The sequence below is a fragment of the Bombus pyrosoma genome, linkage group LG12 (assembly GCF_014825855.1).
Source record: "Bombus pyrosoma isolate SC7728 linkage group LG12, ASM1482585v1, whole genome shotgun sequence".
NCBI lineage: Eukaryota > Metazoa > Arthropoda > Insecta > Hymenoptera > Apidae > Bombus > Bombus pyrosoma.
Genome location: NC_057781.1, coordinates 1,162,769 through 1,184,663, shown reverse-complemented (window position 1 = coordinate 1,184,663; position 21,895 = coordinate 1,162,769). Strand labels below are relative to the sequence as shown.

At 38.1% G+C, this 21,895-nt stretch overlaps 1 protein-coding gene across 17 annotated transcripts in view; it reads left to right on the top strand.

Annotated features, from left to right (window-relative positions):
* Positions 1 to 21,895, top strand: part of LOC122573521 (disks large 1 tumor suppressor protein) — a 533,282-nt gene that overhangs the window by 255,007 nt on the left and 256,380 nt on the right. For 9 of the 17 annotated variants that reach the window (XM_043739996.1, XM_043739995.1, XM_043739973.1 and 6 more), the window contains exon 1: positions 2,290 to 2,710. The exons of 6 other annotated variants lie outside the window; for them this stretch is intronic. In XM_043739996.1, the coding sequence (XP_043595931.1) occupies positions 2,305 to 2,710 (406 nt within the window). In that variant the 5' untranslated portion in view covers positions 2,290 to 2,304. Of the gene's footprint in view, positions 1 to 2,289; positions 2,711 to 21,895 lie in introns of those variants that run through there. 2 more of the 17 variants (XM_043739977.1, XM_043739974.1) reach the window with 1 other exon arrangement.

The window sequence follows — 21,895 nt, the reverse complement described above, 5'->3', positions numbered from 1 at the left end:
GATAGAAGCAATGAAACACGAGCAATAAAATCAATCGGTGTATCGCGGCTGGAATAGAACCAGAGATACCGAAATATTTTCCTTTTAACGAAACAAATCGAACTTATATTTCCGTGAACTCGGGAATCTCATTTCGCTGTATCAAACGCGGGGCTATTAGACACGCCAACCGCGTGTCGTCTGAAGGATCCTCCTCGTCGCAGCATCAGAAGCTCGACAGAAAATAAAAAGAAAGAAAAAAATAGGGAAGGCAAAGATAACTACAAAAAAAAGGGGGAAAGGAAAGACGCCGATCCTGTTCGAGTGTGTTTCCTTTTGCCAGTAGAATCTCGTCCAGGCTTGGTGGCATCGTTCGTATAACTTTTGCAGGCCAGCGTAAGAAAGGGACGGTTCTGAAGCCCCGTAATAGAATTCAATATAAGAAAGAAGAAAAAACGTGGGATCGACAAGGTCTGGTTGTTCGGATAAAAGAAATCCCGGACACTTATCGAACCTTCCCGTCCAGTAACTTCGACGTGGAGCTAAAGCTTCTTGGAATCGGTTTGCAGCGTTCAGTGAAACCACGTTATCATCGAGGATCAAGATCCAACTCTGTGTCCCCAAAAGGAGCCGATTCAGCCGTGCGTAGCAAGTGAAACGAACACGCTGGCCGGAAGTGCCGCCTCAATGGGAGCGGGTCTTCGTTCCAGGGGGCTGCATTCGGAAAGACGTCAGCCTCGCGCAGCTCGATGGGCCACAGAGAATCGCGGCGAGAAAACAGACGCAGAAGTTGAAACGGCTGGGAGACACGAACGGTGTTGGCCAGCCCAGCTCGTTGCAACTTGCTCCACAGCGATAGGGCAAATGGGAAAGTTGGTGAACGGAGCAACGACGATACCTCTCTCGGCTTGCTTGCTAAAAACTTTCACGAGAGCGTTCCATAGCCAGCGCGGATCACGAACGAATCTTTTCTACTTTTCTAAGTGCGTCGTTCATCGGGACCAACAGTAACTGGCAATGTGTCCATAAGCTGGCTTCATTAGCCGTAATCATTTACCAGGGAACGACAAAGTTACCCGTGCAGTTTCACTGAATGCGATCGAGGTTTCATTGGCCATTAATGTTATTCACGACGTATCACGCGAATACGTCGCCTTCAACTGGCCTAACAATTTCTTTGCTACGTCGTTGGAACGTTAACGAACGCGGTGTGATCGTGCGAAATTAAAACATACGAGAAGAAACATTCTGAAGAAATCTGGATATTCCTGAAGTCGTCGATCGTCACGTTCCCAACAATCGTGCCTTCCACTTTGTCATGTAGCGTCGAGAATGTTGAATCAGTGTATGGATACGAGTGTCTGAAAAATTCTATGAATTTTTTTTTTTTGTTCGTCCTATCGGCGTAAAGCGTAACTGCAGCAACGGCGCGTTCCTTGGTAGTTCGTAATCCACAGTTCGCACGTTCCGAACTTGCCGCCAAGATCCTAATCCTGACGAATGTCGCGCGTTCCCGCTGTCAGTAAAAGATGTGGAAAGCATTCGGCACACGGGATCGCCGATTTGAACAAATTCGTGGAATGAGCGTGTTCGCACTAGCTGAAGCGACCGGTTAGGAATCGAATGGATGAAGCACATCAGCCAGCTTGTTGAAATGGAGGTGAAGTAGGATTACTTCGATACTTGGGTAATCCAAAGAAGAATGGAGGTAGATCGACGAAGAATTTACGGCGGATAGGTTCCATTAACGGCGAGACAAATCTTGATGCGAGCACGACTGTGTCGAACTAAAAATTGGAATCGAACGATTGGTTGTACAGACGGAGGAATTCATGCCTGAAGAAGAAACCAGCGGGAAGGTTCCTTTCGAAAAGGAACGAAGTAAGAAACATAAATTCTGGTAATATTGTTATCCAAATTCACAAGAAATGATGTGAAAAGCGTGATGTAAAAAATATTTCAAATTCGAGAACATATACAAACAAAATCTTTATTAAACATAAATGCACAAAGTATAATCGAGGGAACAAAATAGCTAAAAAGAAAATCAAACTGCCTAGCTAAAATTTTCCAAACTTAATTAAATTCTCTGAACAACTATTACTTTAAAAAAAAACCTTGCGTGTCTTTAAAATGAACTTCCAAATAAAAATCCGAATTTACCTAGAAAAGAAGAAAAAAAAAGAAAAGAAAAGACAATTAAAAGTCTAAACAGGGTAAAAACCACTTTACGTATCTAGAGAAGCAACAATCATTCCAGCGATCAGGCTGTGTAGTCGTGGTTAGGAAAGAAAAGGAGACATCGCTCGCAAGGATTTCAGTGCTATGCATCGCGTTGGCTACTGGAGCCTCGATGACCTTGACTCAGCGAGCATGAAGCACCCATCGAGGTCACCGGGACTTGAGATTGCTATGGCACTGTTCGGCATGGTCTGGCTGTTGCGTGTCCGCTCGGAGATGCGTCGTTGCTCGAAATGTCGGCACGAAGAGATCCTGGCGGCCCAGCAACAACAACAACAACAGCAGCTGCAGCAGCAGCAGCAACACCATCATCTCCATCATCATTCCCATCACCAGCAACGCACACTGTCGCAGACTACCAGTCTACTGCAGACCCCTGACGATGCGGTCAGCTCGTCGGCAAATACACTATTCACTTTGGACACGCCTGGCGCCGTCGGTTCCGCCGGAAGTTACTGCGAGGTGCACGGATTCGTGCAAGCGAAAGAAGGTAGTATTCGTTCGTCTCTCGATGTCTGCTTTCAACGATAGCCTCTACGTAGTCTCGAATGAATTTCTTGCAAATTCTTTTCTTCTTCTTCTCTCTTTTTTTAATGTTTATGAATGTTTTTGGGAGAGTTTTAAATATCGTGCATGTTGTACGTACATACCTACAGTAGTTCACGAAAGTATTTGAATACTTATCATCATAAACCTTTAGGTATATATATTATGTGTATTATATAATCCTGATAGTCGGATCCCATTATTTCGCCAATAAAATTTTAAAATATTTATAACACACATTATATTTATAAAAGGCGTTCACAAGTATTTGAATACTTCTCTGAGGTTATGTATGAAATTATATAAAAATTTGTTTTGATCGAACAGACCGGGAAAAATATCTATCTCGCAAGCTTTATTTAATTTTTATCAGGCATGCTGTTTTTCTATGGACGCTGTTTCTTTGCTTCCTATGAAATTGAGATTAAACGAATATGGAATGAAATAATGGACGAGCATAATTTGCACTTGTTTTAATGTTATTAAGGTTTTTATACGTTAAGTATTTACCGCGATCTTTTGCAGTTTCCGACCTCTGTGAAGAATAACTCTGATAATCTGTCCGTCGCCCGTAATGCTTCATCCTAATCTCATGCCGTAGTTCGAAAGAACGATTATGATTTCCCAGGGAACACTTTAAGAAGTTCACCGCTACTTTTGCAATATGCCATGGTCATATTGTTAAAGAATCGAAGAACGTTAGCAGGCCGGATACTCGGAAGAAGTTTTCGAATTTACGAGGCACAGTGCAGCGGCGCTTCCGTCCCGTGTGTGCTACGGGTAACCAAAATCAAAGTAGGTCGTTTACATGGATGGTGTGGAGGAACAAAAAAAGACAGAACTTTTATTTGCCTATAAAAAGGTCGCTCGTAGAGTGGCTTTCCTCCACGGAAACGCTGCGTCGCGTCGGTTCAATTTCGCTGAAAATAGGAGTTTCAAACTCAATTATTAATAACGTTACGCAAAAATTCGCGTGAACTTCTTTCTCCCCTTGCCTTTCTTTCCTTCACATATATACGTATTATGCCCATTGCCCATTCTATCGCGTTACTCTACTACATTGAAAGAAATGGCTACCTGAACTTGAGTTTCTTCTTCTAAATTTGTTCCATTCGAAGAGAACGTCGAAGTGATTGTTCGATAATTAAGATATTATTATTATTTCATTATATTTAATTCATTTAATCAAGAATTAAAAAATGTAAAAATCACTTCAATTTATGATATTTATAAATGACGTTTTAAAACAAAAGTGATTTTTTTAGATTTTAATAGATTTATTCCTGATGACGTTAGGAATTTGCATTGCTTCTATTGAACAAAGATGAACAAGTCAGGTTGGTTTTCAGGCATTATTGACGCGCTATAAAAGCGTTACACGTCAAAGCGTTCCCCAACGAATCGTATTTTATCGGTGTTCCTCATCTGTTGGACACCGCTACATCGTGACGCTACGAGTTGTCGAGTTTGTTGCCGTCTTTGTCAAGCCCCATTGTTTCTCTGGCAACAGGGGAGCATCTGTTTCATAGGTAACCATTCTCTTACCTCCGTTTCTGACGCTAACGTGTGAATAGCATCGTATCACCGAGACGAATTCGCATTAAAGATCAACCGAGCAAAGTTCGACAGAGGCGGCCGCGTCCTCGTTATTGACAGAAATATACGTAATTTGCGGCAAATGTTCGTCGAATATTAATTAGGGGAAGTTAATTCGCTGTACATCTGGAAATAATTGGGCTGGCAGGGAGATAATTGTCTCATTCGAATATGAGAATTATACGACATTTCGAATATAACTTTCTGTCTGCTTCAGAGAACAACTTTAAACGCAATAATATACGTAGTAAACTATTTAATCCGATCGAACATTGGAACTTACGGTTTATAACGAATCTTCTCTGGAGAGTAGGAGATGTTGACCATTAGGAAGTAAAAAGAAACTGGAAAGCCGTTCTACTCGAATCGTCCCTTTTCTCCGACGCACCCTTTTATCCGGTATCCAACATGTATCCATGGTCCATCTACTTACTCGACCCAGTTATGAAATAGTATTCTTCGCGGCAGGGCGAGTGGCGACTCGGTGGTATCGCGCTTTAAAGCTGAAAGCATGTTCGTGTCGCGCAGGAACGTCGCTTGTCGTATTGTTTCCAGTTTATTATCTGCCTGTGAGAGCCGATTTTCCTCGCGAGACTATGGGCAAGAGACGAATAAAAGGAAGAGGGAAAGAGGAAGGGCGGAGGATCGAGGCTGGAAGTTCCGTGAGTTAAGGTATTCGTGGTGCGCTGGGAAAAAAGGAATTGCTTTTATCCTTGCCGACTGGATATCAAGAAAAAGTCGAAGGTCTCGTTAATCGTTTCGTCAAGTAAGAATATATATTTAATTTTACGTTTTGCGGATTTATAAAATTTGATCCGAAATATCGATTGCCGACGTCTAGGTTACTTTGCGAGTTCCTTTCAACAAAATTCATCATTGAAACCATGCATCAGCGTGGAAAGCTAATGAAGAAACGCTGTAAACTTTCGGCAGTAAAATTGGAACAAGAAGCTAAGGTGTTTAATCAACGGTATCCTAGGAAACTTCGATCGGAAAGTTTTGATAAACATAACAAAAAAAGCTTCTGCATTACCAGAGAATTTCAGTGGAGTGCGTTAAAATCATGGAAAACTAGATGTTATTAAATCCTCAATTTCAGCATATGGGAGAGTTATGATGAGTTATTCGAAATTTCGATTGGTGTTAATCAATGTGACATTAAAATATGGCTAATTTGGCAAAATAAAGCGGTCGTACGTTTCGACGCTATCACGTGAAATTAGATTAGGTGGAATTATAACCGAGTCTCGCGTATTAATACCGAAAATTGATTAACTAACGAGTCGTTTATTCGCACAAGTCTGGAATATTCGAAAATCAATTATCGAGTCGCGGCGCAGGCACGATTCGATTGTTACGCGCGAATTACGGCCCGGTCTTTTGAAAAGTCCGCAATTTCAAGCGATAACGAACGCGTAGCACGGCATACCATCTGTTTTTAATTATTTATTATTCGGTATCATTCGATAACGAGCTGGCGTGGAGTACTTAGCGAATGAAAACGGGGTTCACAGGTGGAAACCTCGTTATCCTGATTCGCCTATGGGAGGAATGGCAGAGAAAGAAAAAAAGGAAACGAATAGTGGACGCCAAAAGCAGGTCCGATGTTAATTTACACCGGCTCGAGAGGAAACCACTTCGTGCACTGAAGAGAAGTTAAAAAAACGGAAATAACAGACAGAGAAAGAGAGAAAGAAGAAGCTTTCCATGCGCACATTAACGCGAATATCTCTCATCTTCCCGCGTAAGATATATTTGCAACGATTTGAACCGACCCTCGTAAAATTCATCTTCTTTTTTAATCATCTTTTTATCTTTATTTTATCTTTATCAGCGCTAGACCGGGGGCGCACGTTCGTCTCTATATTTATATAACGGATTTCCTTCGAAAAGTGGAAATGTCTAGGCGAAACGAATTATGGAATTGTTGCGACTACTTAAACACTTGCAATACATTGAGAAAACATCATGTTTTGTGGGATTATCTTATGCAATCTTTTTTTTAATTTTAACGGCTGTTATAATTTGAAAAATCCTTACCGTTTCTATAGTTTAGATTTATCTTTTCGGAAGCAAGTTGTCATTTATACTGCATAATTATCGTTATTATTCATTTACTGCGAACAAATTAAAGCTTCGGTTAATTGCCTTACTTAAAGACGAGGCCGAATAGTCTACCAATACTCTTGGATAATAACGATAATTAAAAACAAAATTCGAAAAAGAAATAAAATAAAATGAAGACAAAGGTTCTCGTTCGAAAATATGAAATTGCTTGAAGCTTAATTTGCAAGCAACAGCTGGCGTACCGACAGAATAATGTTATCCCGGATCTCATTAAACTCGAAAGAGAAGAACCGGTACACGCAACAAGAAATTTTAATCTGAAATAGCAACGTATACGAGGTAAAGTCGCTTTATTATGAAATTTTCTTCCGGCTGCCTTAGCTTCCTTGCGTTTATTTCTCCTTTTGCTTCCTCCTATCTTCCCTTCCAAACAAATCTGTTTTCTTTGTCGTGTTATACGCCTGTTCTTGTTCGTTTTGTTTTACAGTCACGTATTCGCCGTGCATTTTTCTCCACATACCGGTATACGGTTAACGAGCGATATAAATTAAGCCGGAAACTGCGGGAAATTTAGAGGTTGAGAAACCGCTTGGAGAGGAAAGGAACAAAACGCCGCGTTAAAGTTCTACAGCGAAATCCCACTAATTGCCTGTACTTATGTACGTTTTGCTGGCACATCAAATTAATCGTAATCCACATGCCAACAGTACTGTATAACTATAGTATACTTGCATACCTGCAGTAGTACCTGCTGCATACCTATACTTATATGAACACTAATTATGAACCTAAATAGAGATTCTTAGTATCGAAGAGTGGAGATCGAATGATGAAAATTTGCAATAGTTTATATTATCAGATTCTGGAATTACCGATGAAATAGTAATTTAAAATAATGACTCGAAAAGTACCGAATGAACCATAATGAATTTTTAATATTCTTTGTTCCGAACCAATTGCTTCAACTCGAATGGAATATTTCAACGATAATGGTTGTTTTCCTCGGTTGCTTGTTATTTCAAGAGTCGCAATTTACAGAAGTGATCCTTCAGCTTCTACTCGCATGTTTTCCAAGCGGCACGGGACCATACATAATCGTTCGCGAGTATGTTCTTTGTTCACCACCGAAGGAAAGCAACGGAAACAACCTTTTGAAAGGATTACAGTTTCACATAGTAACATAGGAACAACAAGAACAGTTTGTTTCCATCGCTTTGACATTGGTTCGAAGGAACCTTCGCAACTTCTTTCGTCAACATTTCCCGACGATCTTTATTTATTTGCCCAATAAACATCGACGGACATCATGAAGAAGCAAATGTCACTGGGCGATCAAAATAATGTATTATGTTCCACGTAAAGAATTAGAATTAATCTTGGCCCAATTATTATATTAACGAAATTTCATTGAGATTTCTTTTACTTTTAAAACCTTCAAAATTTGCATTATAAGAAGTCCAATTTCCGATCTGTTATTGAACAATATAGCGAGCATGCGGGCACACATCAAACAGCTGTAAGTCGTAACGCGATTACACATATTTTCATTTTACGATGTATTCTCAGTCTCAAATCCGACGGCGACGAAATCACTTTCAACGGCGGTAGCTTCGACTCGGTAATGATCCACGGACCAGGAGATGGAAAATTTACGGCGGACATGGGAGAGAGGAACGGGACAAAATCGTTAATTCACGTCTATTTCGACAGGCTGCATTTCCTTTCTTCGTCTGACAATAGCAGCATTATGAGAGATGCAAGGATCCGACCGCATCAGTTCGGTCAGGAAATGCATTATTGCGTTTAAGAGAATGCCAGAAACGCATCTGGGTCGTGGCCAGCCGTAGATGCGATCCATCCGATAACAGGAACATTAGTGGAATTACTCGACTTCGTTTCTTCCCATTCTACGCGGGCCAAAACGTAGATACATTCGTGCCTCTCTATCTATCCCTCTGTGTACGCGTCTCTCTCTTCTTCTTCCCTATTTCTCTTTTCACTTTAATGGCACCGATGCTGCTGATTGCGATTTGCAATGCAACGCGCACGCCACTCTCTTCTCATTTCGGTGCATCACTTCGCGATCGATCACTTTCAGAGCACGGCCTAATGCGGCTCGTTAGTGTCGCATAGAAACTGCAATTCTGACCGACTAGGGTATGTTCCGTGTATCATACCGCCGCTACAATATGCGAATTGGATTTTGACAATGACAGTTATAATTAATAGTCGGCTACAAGTGTAACATACACGTAAAACACATTAACAAACATAGGTACGCACTGTGCACCGGTAATTGATGTCAAGATGCGGGATCGGTGGTTCGAGTACGCACTGTGCGACACCTTTCACCGAATATTTCGCGTTTGAGGACAGCCCGTAACGCGATAAACGATCGTTAAAAATTGTACGAAACTGGAAAAAATAACTTATTTACCAATTACGTGTTCGAAATTTAACACCAAAACTAGGAAACGGAAGGTTCCAAACACTTTGTCTTTACGTTTATGAAAGATATAATGTTACTTCTAATGAAGTGAACGTTAAACACGTGCGAGATATATGATAATATATAATAATATATTTTTTTTTATTTGGATGAATTTTACAGTCAATTCTCATTGAGAATTATAAGTAAATAAGTAAATATATAATAATATGAGTTAATTATTTACCAAAACGAAAAGCAGAGAAAGTTGATGAAATTATATAAAGTAAGTATCAATTAAGTGCTTTAGCACTAAAATTTTAAAAACTTCAGTAAAAAATGTAGTAAGTGGAGTTAATTATTTCGTCCTGTGAAGCGCTCACGTGTGTTTATTTATTTGCACATCATTTGAAACAAAATTATATAATTCTAGTGTTAAAAAGAAATCGTTAACAAATATTTATAATTTTTCTAAAAACACTGAATTTAAATTATTATTCTCTCCTCAATATAACAGGGGAGTATCGATGCAAAAACAGGATTTCCCTCAGCCTTTGTCCCTGCGATTTCAAACGAAATTTCCGCCTCAGTAAAAGATCCATCGATTAGAAGGACGAATCGATGGATAGTTTTATTTGCCAGCGTGCACGAATCCATTTGCACAATGCACAAGGACAATCATGTCGCGTACCACGAAACGATTTTCTGCGAGAACAAGCGTATCCAACGCGATCTGATCCCCTTTACAATGGTTTCCGACAAGTCGCACGAACCGACGTGCCGCTCAGAAAGTGGATAGAAGATGACTACCGCGATCTCATCTTCTACAGGTCTGCCTATCAGTAGTCTAGCTAAATTGCCAGCACGTAGATGGTGCATATTCACGATCGAACAGCTAATGTCCGCTGATATTCTGCTCCTTTGAATGAATTACTGTCTGTGCATTCTCCAAGTGAGTGCCACTATCTTTGGGTTGTAATTTTCTGATAATAATCATTTCGAATGTCATTCTCGCGAAAGTAATTTGCGTAAGTGAAAATCGCATAGAATAGGAAGATTTTCTTCCGTGTTCGATTAAATAGAATATCGTTTGTTTCCAGCTAACTTGTATTGCTTCACTAATAGCATTAATTTATACCAGTATAGCAATCGTGCACTTTACGTGAAATTAACTCTGAACGTGTTACAACGGGACAAAAAGTTCCACACAATGTAATTTTTATTTGTGAAACCAGATATCGCCAGGACGCGACGTGATACATTTTTCAACAAGGTTTGATGTTTCAGAGTTATGATTAACATTCTACTATAACTGCAGCGAATGATATCGTTGTTCAGCCAGCTACAAATCGCGGATTACGAACTATGATTGTTAATATTTCTTTTATTCGTTTGCTGTAAACAAAAATAATTTGGCAAGTGTGATTGGCAAGCATGCTAAAGCATACAGTTTTCTCAATTTTTACGAGCTTTAGATGCATAAATCTGTCCATTGTTAGGTAACAAGAAGGTTTATTACAAGCGATAATTACAATGTATTTATTTAGGATAATCTACATCAAGTAATTTGAAATTATGCTTGAAAGAATCATTCTTAGAGCTCTAACAATAGGAAGAGTTTAATAAATGACACATTCCGTGGGTTCAGCACAGCTGCTCAGTCCCAAAAGATGATAACATTCGTGGGATTTTTGAGTCTACGATAACAGTAGAATGAATTAGTTCCTTTCTGCATATTCGCAAATTGGAATTAATTAAAGTTTTATCAAAATAATTTTGAATAGTTTTCAAGATAAATTTTGAACACAGTTGAACGTAATTATAACGAAATACTATCTCACGAAAGAAAGACCTAAAATAAGGAGGGAGCTTGGTAGAATTGCGTAAGGTATAAAACGTAGCTGGTCTTTGTTCGTAACACTATGGCGCGGAGTAAACGGTCCGCACAAAGTGCCAAGGATTAAAAATGAATTAGTAACGTGTTATCGCTCTTCATACAGCCGTGGACGAATTGTATGCACCATTTTCCTTCTCTATCCCTGGAGAAAAATGTCAACGAGGAGACTGTAGTCCCTCCCTTCGGTGAAGAGGTAGCGAAACGAAGAGAGACAAATATTAACGTCCACGAGCCAAGCGAAATTATTCCTACGCTAAGAATTAAAGGCATCTCGTATTTCCCTTTCCCTTCGAAATATCTCGCCAGCGCAAACATCGTTTAAGTTCATTTCCCGCCCGCATCTTTTTTATTAATACTTTTTATTAATTTTATTATCTTTTAAGAATAATTCACAGTTTGGTACGAGAAATTTTCATAACGAACCTCAACTCTTTCTTATCTGGTCCGGTTCGTTTCGTTAGTCTCGAAAATAAGAAATATTTCAAATATTAGATATATTTTGTAATAATAAATTTTGTACACAGAAGCTTTCCATAAATAATATTATTAATAGCAAATAAAAATAAAAATTGAATACGTTACCTATCGCTATTCGCTGATCAAGATAATTCCATTACGTTACATTCTACTGATTATGTCGACATCTTAACTGTGCAGTATAAACGAGCTAATTTTGTGGATAAAGCGTTAATACATAGTTGTACTACGAATACTTATATAAATTCATATTTTTACGAATACAATTGAAGGAATGGTATCTAAAAATTTGATTCACTAAATATTTATTATAATTATTATTCTAGCATCTTTAAATTCCCCATAAATGCACAAACATCCCCAGTCTATTTACTATCTTCAATTTAAGAGCTCAATTTTGTTTAGCAGTTGCAAATGCAACATGATTCTTCCGCTATAGCGGCGATTATCTTGTCACGAAATTATCCCATTCGTAGATAGATGTATATTCGTTCTTCGTTTGTATTTCGTTGACACGCGAAATAAACCAGGAAAACATGGTTTCATGATGAGTAGAGAATAGCGAAAGCATAGAATTAACGCAGTGCACAAGGTGAAAATATTACAGGATCGCTTTTGAGATTAAAGTGACATACCGGAACGACGTTGTCGACGGGAACGTATAAATGACCGGCTATTATATTCCCTAGATCGCGAGACAGTTTTCGTGAAAAGGTTAATAGAATGACAATAAACGAAGCTGCCTTTATTGTAGATTTTTGCTCGTCCGGAGAGAGTTGCTACGCTAACGAAGCGACTGCGTTTTAGTAATTAAATAACCGGTGTTGTAAAACGTGTTCGCAGAATCGGCGAAGTGAATTCATGTACAATGTGTGTAGCTGCTTTTTCGTCCTGTCTGCCATCCGGACCACATAATCCGATAAACGTGAGCAGAATCGATGTTACGACAATCGCAGCATGTCCCTTCAATCGACAAACAGGCTTTTTCGCGAGCTTTCTGCCAATTTTCGTTAATTTTTCGTTAAAACGACTAATCGCTCTGTTTGAGAATTATCTATTATTCACACATTCTATGTCGCAAAGAAAGAAGCGCGTCAAAGCTAGGCTTCCAGATTTTCTAAACGCATTAGTCTTTTTTTTTATCGTTCTTTGATTACTTGTTTAAGTAATTATTTGATGAAGTTGAAGCACTTTTCTCATGACTTTTAATAGCTACTTAAGCGAATGTCAATTGTTCAGTGCTGTAATTTACTACTCCGATAAAATAGTATGGCAGTATTACATGTAATTTGTATTTACTAATCCTCGTGAAATGTTGGAATGGAACTTGAAGTTCAAATTAAGCTCTATAGATATGATCTATCTTTATTAAAACGGAATTATAATGCAATATAATGGATCCGATGATATAAAATAAATGCCTAGGATTTATTTTATTAATAAAATGAAGTGAAATGTTTTTTCAGAAAGATATCTGAACAAGTATTATGTTTGAAAGAATAATTATATTTCCAGAGAAGGCTTTCAAGCACTTTTTTATGGACATTTTTTTAAGGTTGTATTTTTAGCGTCCGTCTATGTAGGAGTACTCTACGTATTTCACTTTCATTTCACGATATCTCGTATCGTTGAGCATGATGGGACGAGGAATCAAATTGCACCACGAAAAACGCAGGTGACATTTTTTTAACCGTAAAATGTCGATCGCGAGCATCGAAGAATCGAGTCGTTGAACGCTTTCCAATTTCTCTTCTTTTCTCTGCCGCGGAAAGAGGAACAAATTCGATCACCTCCGTTCAATTCCGTTATTTACCCGTTCGTTGAACGTCGTTTTCGATCAGTTTCACTTCGCTTACCAGGAAATTAGTTGCGTTTCCCTTCGGTAAACCAGCACCGAAGGGAATCCCATTGTCGAAGCTTTCGAGGCTCTGAAGGTTGCTTGTTCGAAACATCGAATTTCATGCGGAAATTCACCGATACTCTTTGTGAATTGATTATCTTTTACGCGACGGAGAAGTACACTCCATCCAGGATAACGTACGGGTCGTAAACGTATACGTAATATAGATCGCAATATATATTTATGCTATGTGAATTCCTTTGTGATTCTAAATCGCAAACGATAACTTTTTCATAAACATCTTTTCACTCCTAATATCCATTTCTAGTTAATCTGTTACTATATTAGCTCTTTGTGATCGGCATATTTTTCTAGTGCCACTACTAAATAGTCGAAGCAATAAATATTATTTATGATTTAAACTTGAAGACAAGTTTTAAATACCGCCACTGTGGCGCCATTCGGCTTTGAAAACAAATTTTTATTTCTTAAAAGGAAATATTAAGTTAATATTATTGAGTTAATATTTCTAAAAAATATATAAATATATTCAAACTGATACATCATCTATTATATGAGAATAGGAAGCATAATCAACAAAAAAGAATGGTACTGTGGTTTCAGCACACCATCACTATATCATCCGCAACACCTCAAAATCTACTGCGTCTCATTATTATGTATTTATTGCAATCGTACAATATACTTCATAATAATGTAAGAGTAAGTAATAAAGTGTCCAGCATATCATTTTCTCGTCGTAACGCGCTCAGCAAAATATCATTTCTGAATTTCATATTCCAAACACATCTTATCACATCGTCGAAATCATATTCTATGAATCAGCGAGGAAATGCATCAACTGACGCGCAACGCATGACAGCAGTATTACCCCTATAGTATTAACCGAATTAACAGTGTGCACCAGCGTGCACGCACAAACATCTGTACAATTTGTTCCCGGATCTATCCTTTGTACTGGTGGAGCTCACCTGGTGTTAGTTCTACGTATTACCTTCGGCTCTTTAATTCCGGTGTCTCTCTCAGAGACTATCGTGTTTCCCTCGTTCTCATAAGGCTCACGAATATTCTCGTTTTCTTGACTTCCCCTCAGTTCTACGCCGCCAGCGACGAGTAAGCTATTCGTAACTAATTACAAATCTAATCAACGAACTAGCTCGTTAGACGTTGCTGTGTACGGCAGCGAATTCATACAAGATCATTCTGGGTAACAGAATGCTATGGTTCGACTTGCGCTGCGTGTGGAAGTGATCTGCCACTTACTCTGATCGAGAGTATTATAAAACGACACCAAATTAGACCTGCTACGCCTTTATACTTAATACCGTGTTCTAGAATATGTATATGTCTTGAATATCTATAGCTTAGGGTGGATTGCTTATAGAGATCGTCACGCGATAGTAACGTAATGTCGTTAAAAATTGGTTCTTTGTTTGTACCTGTACTATTAACTAAAATTTCGGAACCATTTTATCGATTGTAGATTGATTCCTGTTTGTTTTGTTACTCATCGACTGGAAATCAATGTGCGTTTTCATCAATTTGCAATTCAAAAGTAGTTTGCGTTACCTTGATAAAGTTTGGCTAGGAGAACAGAGTTCTAACTTTTTGCATTCTATGAAATCCACATCCTATGAAGTATGGAATTCTATGCATTCTTGTGGATGCTGTGGAATCCAAATCCTATGCAATGTAAAATTCTACGAATACGTATGGACCCTATAGAATCCAAAAAATCCATATAATGATTTCAAACTAATTTGTTCGTTTTTTTATTGACAGACGGTGTGTTGTTGTTAACGCGTCTCATTCTGAAGCTCGTAATAAGTAGAATGAGTTTGTCAGAAACTTTAGAAGCTTTAAGAAAGATTATATAATTTTAAAGTAAATATTTGGAATATAGTGTCACGTTCCCATAATACAATCGATGGGGAGCGAATCTTTCTGCTTCGGTGGCAGTTTCTCAGGAGCGCAAGCGAATTAAATCCTCCGTGGGATCGAAAGCGGTTCTTGTCGTAGTTCTAAAGCCCTTTCGGTTGATAATTGCGGATCGTTTGATGGAAACTAGTGGGAAATTCTAAAGGGCCGCGAGTGAGAATAATTTTGCAACTCTCCGTCCTCTGTGTTCCTACATATCCTTTCTGTTCCTCAAACCACTTGCAATTCTTGCTCCTCCAAACTAGAAGGTTCCACGAACCTCTGCACACATCTGCCTCTTCCTCTTCGTCAATACGTTTCAATTTGTTTGTTCTTGTGTTCGGAGGAACGTCTAGTAATCAACATCAAATGTGTCCAGAAAACCGGTAGAATTTGCTTGTCAAAGCGATAAGTCGATAAGTCGCCGGATCTCTTCGAGCTTCAATTCGAATTCCGTCCGCATTGAAATCTATATTCTTAAATAGAATTTACAATAGAAGTCGATCTCTATTCAAAAGTTACACAGAACAAAGCCTTTTCATTTTTCGTATTCCAAAAAAGGGAGGGAGAAAAGGAAGAAAAGGCAGGAAAGGAAGGAAATAAAAGGAATGTTGGAAGAGAGGAAAGCCATTGAGAATGAGATCTATCTTTATTCGTACTCCTATCAGAACTAAGCAACAGTGATCTAATATCTGTCTAGGTTTTTATGCCATATTTCTGCACTACTTGTCCGCAAATCTACTTCTTTCTATTGTATTTATTATGAAACAATCCAAACCTTATTATGAAACTTTATTATGAAACAATCTAAACTTTAGAAACGCAATAGATGCCGGATTTTAATTACAGTTCGTCACATTATCAGTTTATATTTTCTTTTTGAACGTTACTTATCGGGATAGACAAACTGACCTTTGTGCCAATATTCCTTGCCAGACGTTGTTGCTGTCACGTGTAATTTTCAACTCCCGACGATTTAACAACTCACAGCTCCTCCACAAACTGCGAAACTTACGATGAAGTTCATCCCAAGAATAAGATGTGAGTCTACGTCCGATTCGGCAAACTAAAGTCGCCCCCTGGCGCTTGGCGGTTGAACGGGATAATTATGTCACTGAAATAACATGGAGGATGGTTAACGAACGAAGAACTCTCGTTGCGATTCGACTTTGAATCGAGCTCTGATCGAATCGGATAGCTCGAAACGACGACACGTAATTTTGCCGTACCTCACAGAATAATCGACAGCCATTGCAACCTTTGCCCCGACTGGCTGGCAATTAATTTAAAGAATCGCTCCTAAACAAAGTTTTCTCATTTGCAGAGATTAATAAGTTTCCTCGTGAATCGTTCGAACATAGTCACAGACAAATTTGCTCGTATTTAATACGACAAGCTTACTTATTTACGTATTTAATACGACCGATCGTCGAGCGAAATAATAAGGCGCGCTTTCAAGCGAGATGTGCGCTTGTTGTTTTTGGTTGGTTCTTTTACCGAGGAACAAAAGCTTATAACATGACTTCGATGCTCTTTGTCAAACCGGACTCAGTCTGGTTTATTGAAATTCGATACCTGCAGTAGTATCGTAAAGTGTTGGTATGAATTCAGTAATAAGTGAAACGTCAAGAGAGGAACGTCGAGTTTTATAGAAAATTTGTTTAGCTTTATAGTATAAAGTTTCTGAAAAAGTTAAAAAAATCACAATAATACTGTTACAATAATATATTCTTACTTTATGATACATCCTTCATATGATTTTTTCTAAAACCTATCTTATTTTCCATGCTTTTACACTCTTCATACATTTACTTATACCACTGTTTTCACCTGAGATACTCATCGATCAATCAAAAACCCCGAAATCTCAAATTAAAATTAATAATGCATCGAAGCAATTGAATGAAAACCTCGAATAAGCATATAAAGCACGTTTAATATGTTAAAAGGCTCTTAAGTTACACTGTCGAAATACTTGCAATGTATGTTTTTACTAAAACAATCGACAAGACTATAGAACTATTTTTTATTTAATTTCCCTGTTAATTAAATTTTCACTAAAATGTATTATAGACATTTATTCGAGATTTCCATACAATTTCGAAGCTGTTAACGTACTTGTGTTTACTTTTTTATAGGATTAGCTGGAAACGCATAAGGATTCTTATTGAGCACTAGGTGTTACGATCTATATAAGAAGCGTGGTGGATGACCATGAACTTATAGTCGAGAGTGTGTACGTCATGATCCATGATACATGGGTCAGTTTATTGCATGATTCATAGTCCCTGGGTGCGGTTGGTAATCGGCGTATTAGCCCACCAAGGGCAGAACTTTAAACGATGCCACGTAATTTTCACGGTACGGTGTGGCGGAAGCTTCAGGGCCGTGGTTCTTGGTGTGCGCGCCGTGAAGACGCCAACGACGTCGACGACGATAAACTGGAGCTCGTTAACACCAGCCGTGGGGCTGTTCATAGGAGATACGCTTGCTCTGTGTGCGCGCTTTACGTAGAAGTCGCGGCCACCCAGCCTCCCTTGATCTCTACACACCGTCGAGGCATTGTCCGCGAAGCGGCGAGCGTAAAACGATGCCGGTTAAAAAAAGCTGGAACGAAGGAAATCGAGATAACGCGAGGCAACGCTATGGGCGACGTAGTTATAGCTTTTTCATGTGCGACGCCGCCAGTCCACAACAAATTAAAAATTATTTTGTAACTAAACGGTTAAACGGAGTTATTGGTCCCGTCTCCCGTCGGCTCTCACCTTCATCTTTTATTGCAGTATATTAATGGCCGAGCCATTAAAAATACTTCTTGGGACTTGGTACTTGGGATAATTTTGATGTTAATTCTCGAAACGTTTATGTCTCTTACTAAATAGCGAAGATTGTCATAATATTATATATATTTTTTATAGATATATTTTGTTATATGGGACTTCTCCAAATTTTATTAACATAATAACGAGACAAGAACAGTCGCTATTATATTTAGTAAAATCTGAAAAATTCATAAAATATTTCTATAAATGTTCAAATATTTTCGAGAACCGCTGTATATTAAGAGAATTGATAAACACATTAGCAACTTGGAATATTCAATGTCATACAAAGTCAAAACAGGAATTAATTTTCAAAAATGTCGGTAGAAGCTTATTTTTCATGCTCTGTTTTTCTCTCTTTGAAAAAATGAAATGAATTACGAAAAAGTAAGAAACAAACAGTTCCAACTAGTGTTCTAACGTTATTCTGTTTTTCTTGCAACTGGAAAAATGAAGAATGATTGGTTGAAAATGCAAAAGGTATTCCGTTCACTGATAAAGAAACCTTTACAAAGAAGCGGCTATGCGTGTAATTGTTGCATAAAATCTCATTGTTGAATCTTTTACGAGACCATGTTTCAAATGAAGGAATAGTTCGAACAAAATAACTACGACTGCATTCGAAAGAGAACTTGTGTCGGAACACATTTTTTACATTAGATCGCGATTTTGTCGCGAATTGCGACTGGACTGTGGCGAACTGGACCACGTGAAATTCACTGTTGAATACACCTTGGGATGATAAATACATCGCATATGAGGGTGAATCCATCCGAGCGTAGTTTGGTGTGCAAACGTTGGAGATTAGGAAAAATTCAAAGCAAAATAACGAAGAAAATGGCGGCGCATAGAGAAATAACGGAAAAATTACTGTACCTGTAACTTTTTTCATTACGACTACTTTGCGGTTGATAACTGCTGCACGGAAATTGGGATGCGCATGGAACAAACCACTGGGGAAAAGATTCGCCAGAAAAAGTTTGCTCACATTGAGAAAATTGTCGAATCTCATGTGTTCTTCTTGTTTTTATTATTTTCTTGTTTCTCGTCCTTCGTTACATTCCTTTTATCGTCGTTGCACACTCTTGTTTTTCATCTCTTTTTCTTTCGTTCAATGTTATGATTCAGTAATTTCAACATCGGTGATATCCCGATACCGTAAAAAGATTTCGTTTATCTGTTGATTTATGGAGAACATGTCCAAATACAGATTTAATATTCCCTGGACGATGGATCCTCTAATTGAACTTTTAATTCGAGAAACATCGATTGACAAGAAAATATTCATACAACGAGCGCGTACACCGGACATACTTCCATCAATTGATCGAATGAATATTCAACATTAATATTGGCTGTTCATCACGATTATGTTACGTGCCGTTGAAATATCTAATTATGTCAGTATAAACATTTAAATATTCGATGCTGTAAATATGTACTTCGTAACATTGTTCGCATTGGTTTTCATTCGCCGCATTGTATGTTTCGATATCGAAACCTATGTAAACACGCGAATATAGAAATCATTGCAATCATGATGAAATCATGTTATGAAATTTTCATGAAACGTATGTTAAACAGGTATCTTTCCACTTTGAAATACGTATAGAATTCACAAGTAAAACTGTTACGATTTATTCGTATTGAAAGAGACCCGCATGGTTTCGAGATATCTTCTATGCGATTCCAAAAGGTTGAGGTTATCGTAAACACATGTATATCGAGCGTATCGAAATTCCGTCACACATAAAGTATCCATATCGTGGACAAACTTTCGTTGCCTGATCGGCTCATTGTTGTGTTGCAGTTACATAATGCATTTCAATTTCCGTAAATGTTTCTTTTCCTGAAATCGTACCGGTAAAGGAATGAAGTCGCGCATAAATCTTGACATGGCGGTTGTTCCCAGGCGCGGTATTAGTTTCGACGAGAATTCTATGTGCGTTTTACATACCGTCCCAAATACCTGACTGCGGAGCCCGTTTGAAAAGGAAACGAGCACAAGAGATTGAAATAAGTTTTCGATATTTCTTGCGTTTCGCATGGAAAATGTCCTGGCAGTACTTAGACATCCCACGATCCTTTTTCGAACCCGTGCCATGAACAGGGAAAGAAGGAAGAAAAAAAGCGATACGAGCAGATCGGATTGATGCATGTTTGTATGCTGATGGAATCAGGAAGCTATTGGAAAATGTATAACGCAATAACACTAACGCAGTCGACATGAAATGAAATCGTAGTTTATATCGACTTTTGAGAAATCGAGCCATATATACATATACACATACATATACGTCACATACATACACATGTATTTGTATACCTGAGCGGAAAATATAATATGTTCCGCTCTTGCATTCGACGAACTTTTGAAACTGGATGAATGGATTCGAATAAAAAAATAGAATATGACGTTCGTATAACACCCAGGAAATACTGTTTTCTATGTATTCGATGGCTTACATGGAACATGTTCAAGCTTCTGTTTCGTGTGCCACTATTTAGCTGAAACAATGACAGAAATGTGAGCGAGTAAATACTGATTACCTTGAACGATATGAGAGTTTTTCGCGAAAAACGAAGGAAAATATTCAAGATACTAATCATACTCTAAATTTTTTAGATTCAAACCACAAAGATTTTCACAATAATTATAAAGAAAATATGAAAGCATACGGTGGGAGAACGAGCTACTATTCGCCTGAGATCACGTCCAATGACATTTTACGTTTTACCCTTCTGAAAAAAGCTCTCGAGAACGACTTCGAAATATAGTTTCTCGAGTACTCAACTCCGTAGCCAGTTACAAGCTGTTTTCCCTGAGAAGCCGAGGAGAAAGATTCCAGTTGGTTGCATAAATAATGACAACGACACGCTCTTTCGTCGGTAGGATTTGGAGAGCGTGGAGAAAATGCCATTAAATGTGAATTAAAACGAAAAATTAGAGGATCTAGGTAGCATTTTAAGGACGGCTGCTGTTCGCAACGACAAAAAGTCGAGACGTTAATTAAAGTCATAGAATTTTTCGCGGCAAACAACAAGCGATACCTTTGATGTTTAACACGTAGCAACGTGTGGTCGCGAGTTCAGTTTAAACTTTTTTGCCTAAGAAAATGTTGAGGAAAATGTCTTCCAACTATTTTCTGCTACTATTTTTCAAGGTATTATTCCTATTAATTTTCCTTTGACGTCCAAATAATTTCCTGAGCCGACTAATTCATAAGAGATTATTTAAAAGGTTACATAAGATGTGACAAATATTTCTGTACAAAATTACGAAGTTACAGTTGAATTTCCTGAAGTTAAATGTTATTCAAGATCCTTAAAATGAATTCGAAGCGTGCTCAAAGGATTAATAAATCGACACTTGGCAAGTACTTACCTTGAAGTATCGGCCTCAGGAGTGTCACTTGTTAGTTGGTCTCTCGTGAGTAATTTCAGGAGTTAATTTCAGAGTTATGTCATTACGTTATACACCAATATTATCAGATATAATACCAAACTAACCATAATTAAGTTTAACTACTGACAATATACAGTTGAACAACCTAAATAAACATACTATCCGTAGAATAATTTTAACCCAACAATATGGACAGTGAGAGTTAATGAAACTAAATCACAGTTTCTTACTTGTTTCTTGTTGCTACGAGACATTCAACATTGATCATTGTTTCCCTCTACAGTATCAAATGATTTGTTTAAACAGTTGTTTCAAAATTAATAAAATTGAACTTTTTTTCTCTCTTGTCTCTTCAAAATTCTTTTTATAACATTTCCATTATTCGTTGTAATATTCCACGTCTGGCTAATCAACTGACTTCCTTTTATCCTCCTATTCATAATATATTCCCTGGGATAAATTAATTAATGAAATTATTGTTATTTGATTTATGTCTTGTCTATCAACAGTCTACCCAAGAGATCATAATGGCTAAATATAGTACTAAGGAAATACGATCGCACTCCGGCTACAAAAGATCCGCGTAAACTCGTCGTCGGTATTATATTTTCGGTGTCGTCCTCGAACGACGTGCAACCTCAAGGAAAATTGATTAGGG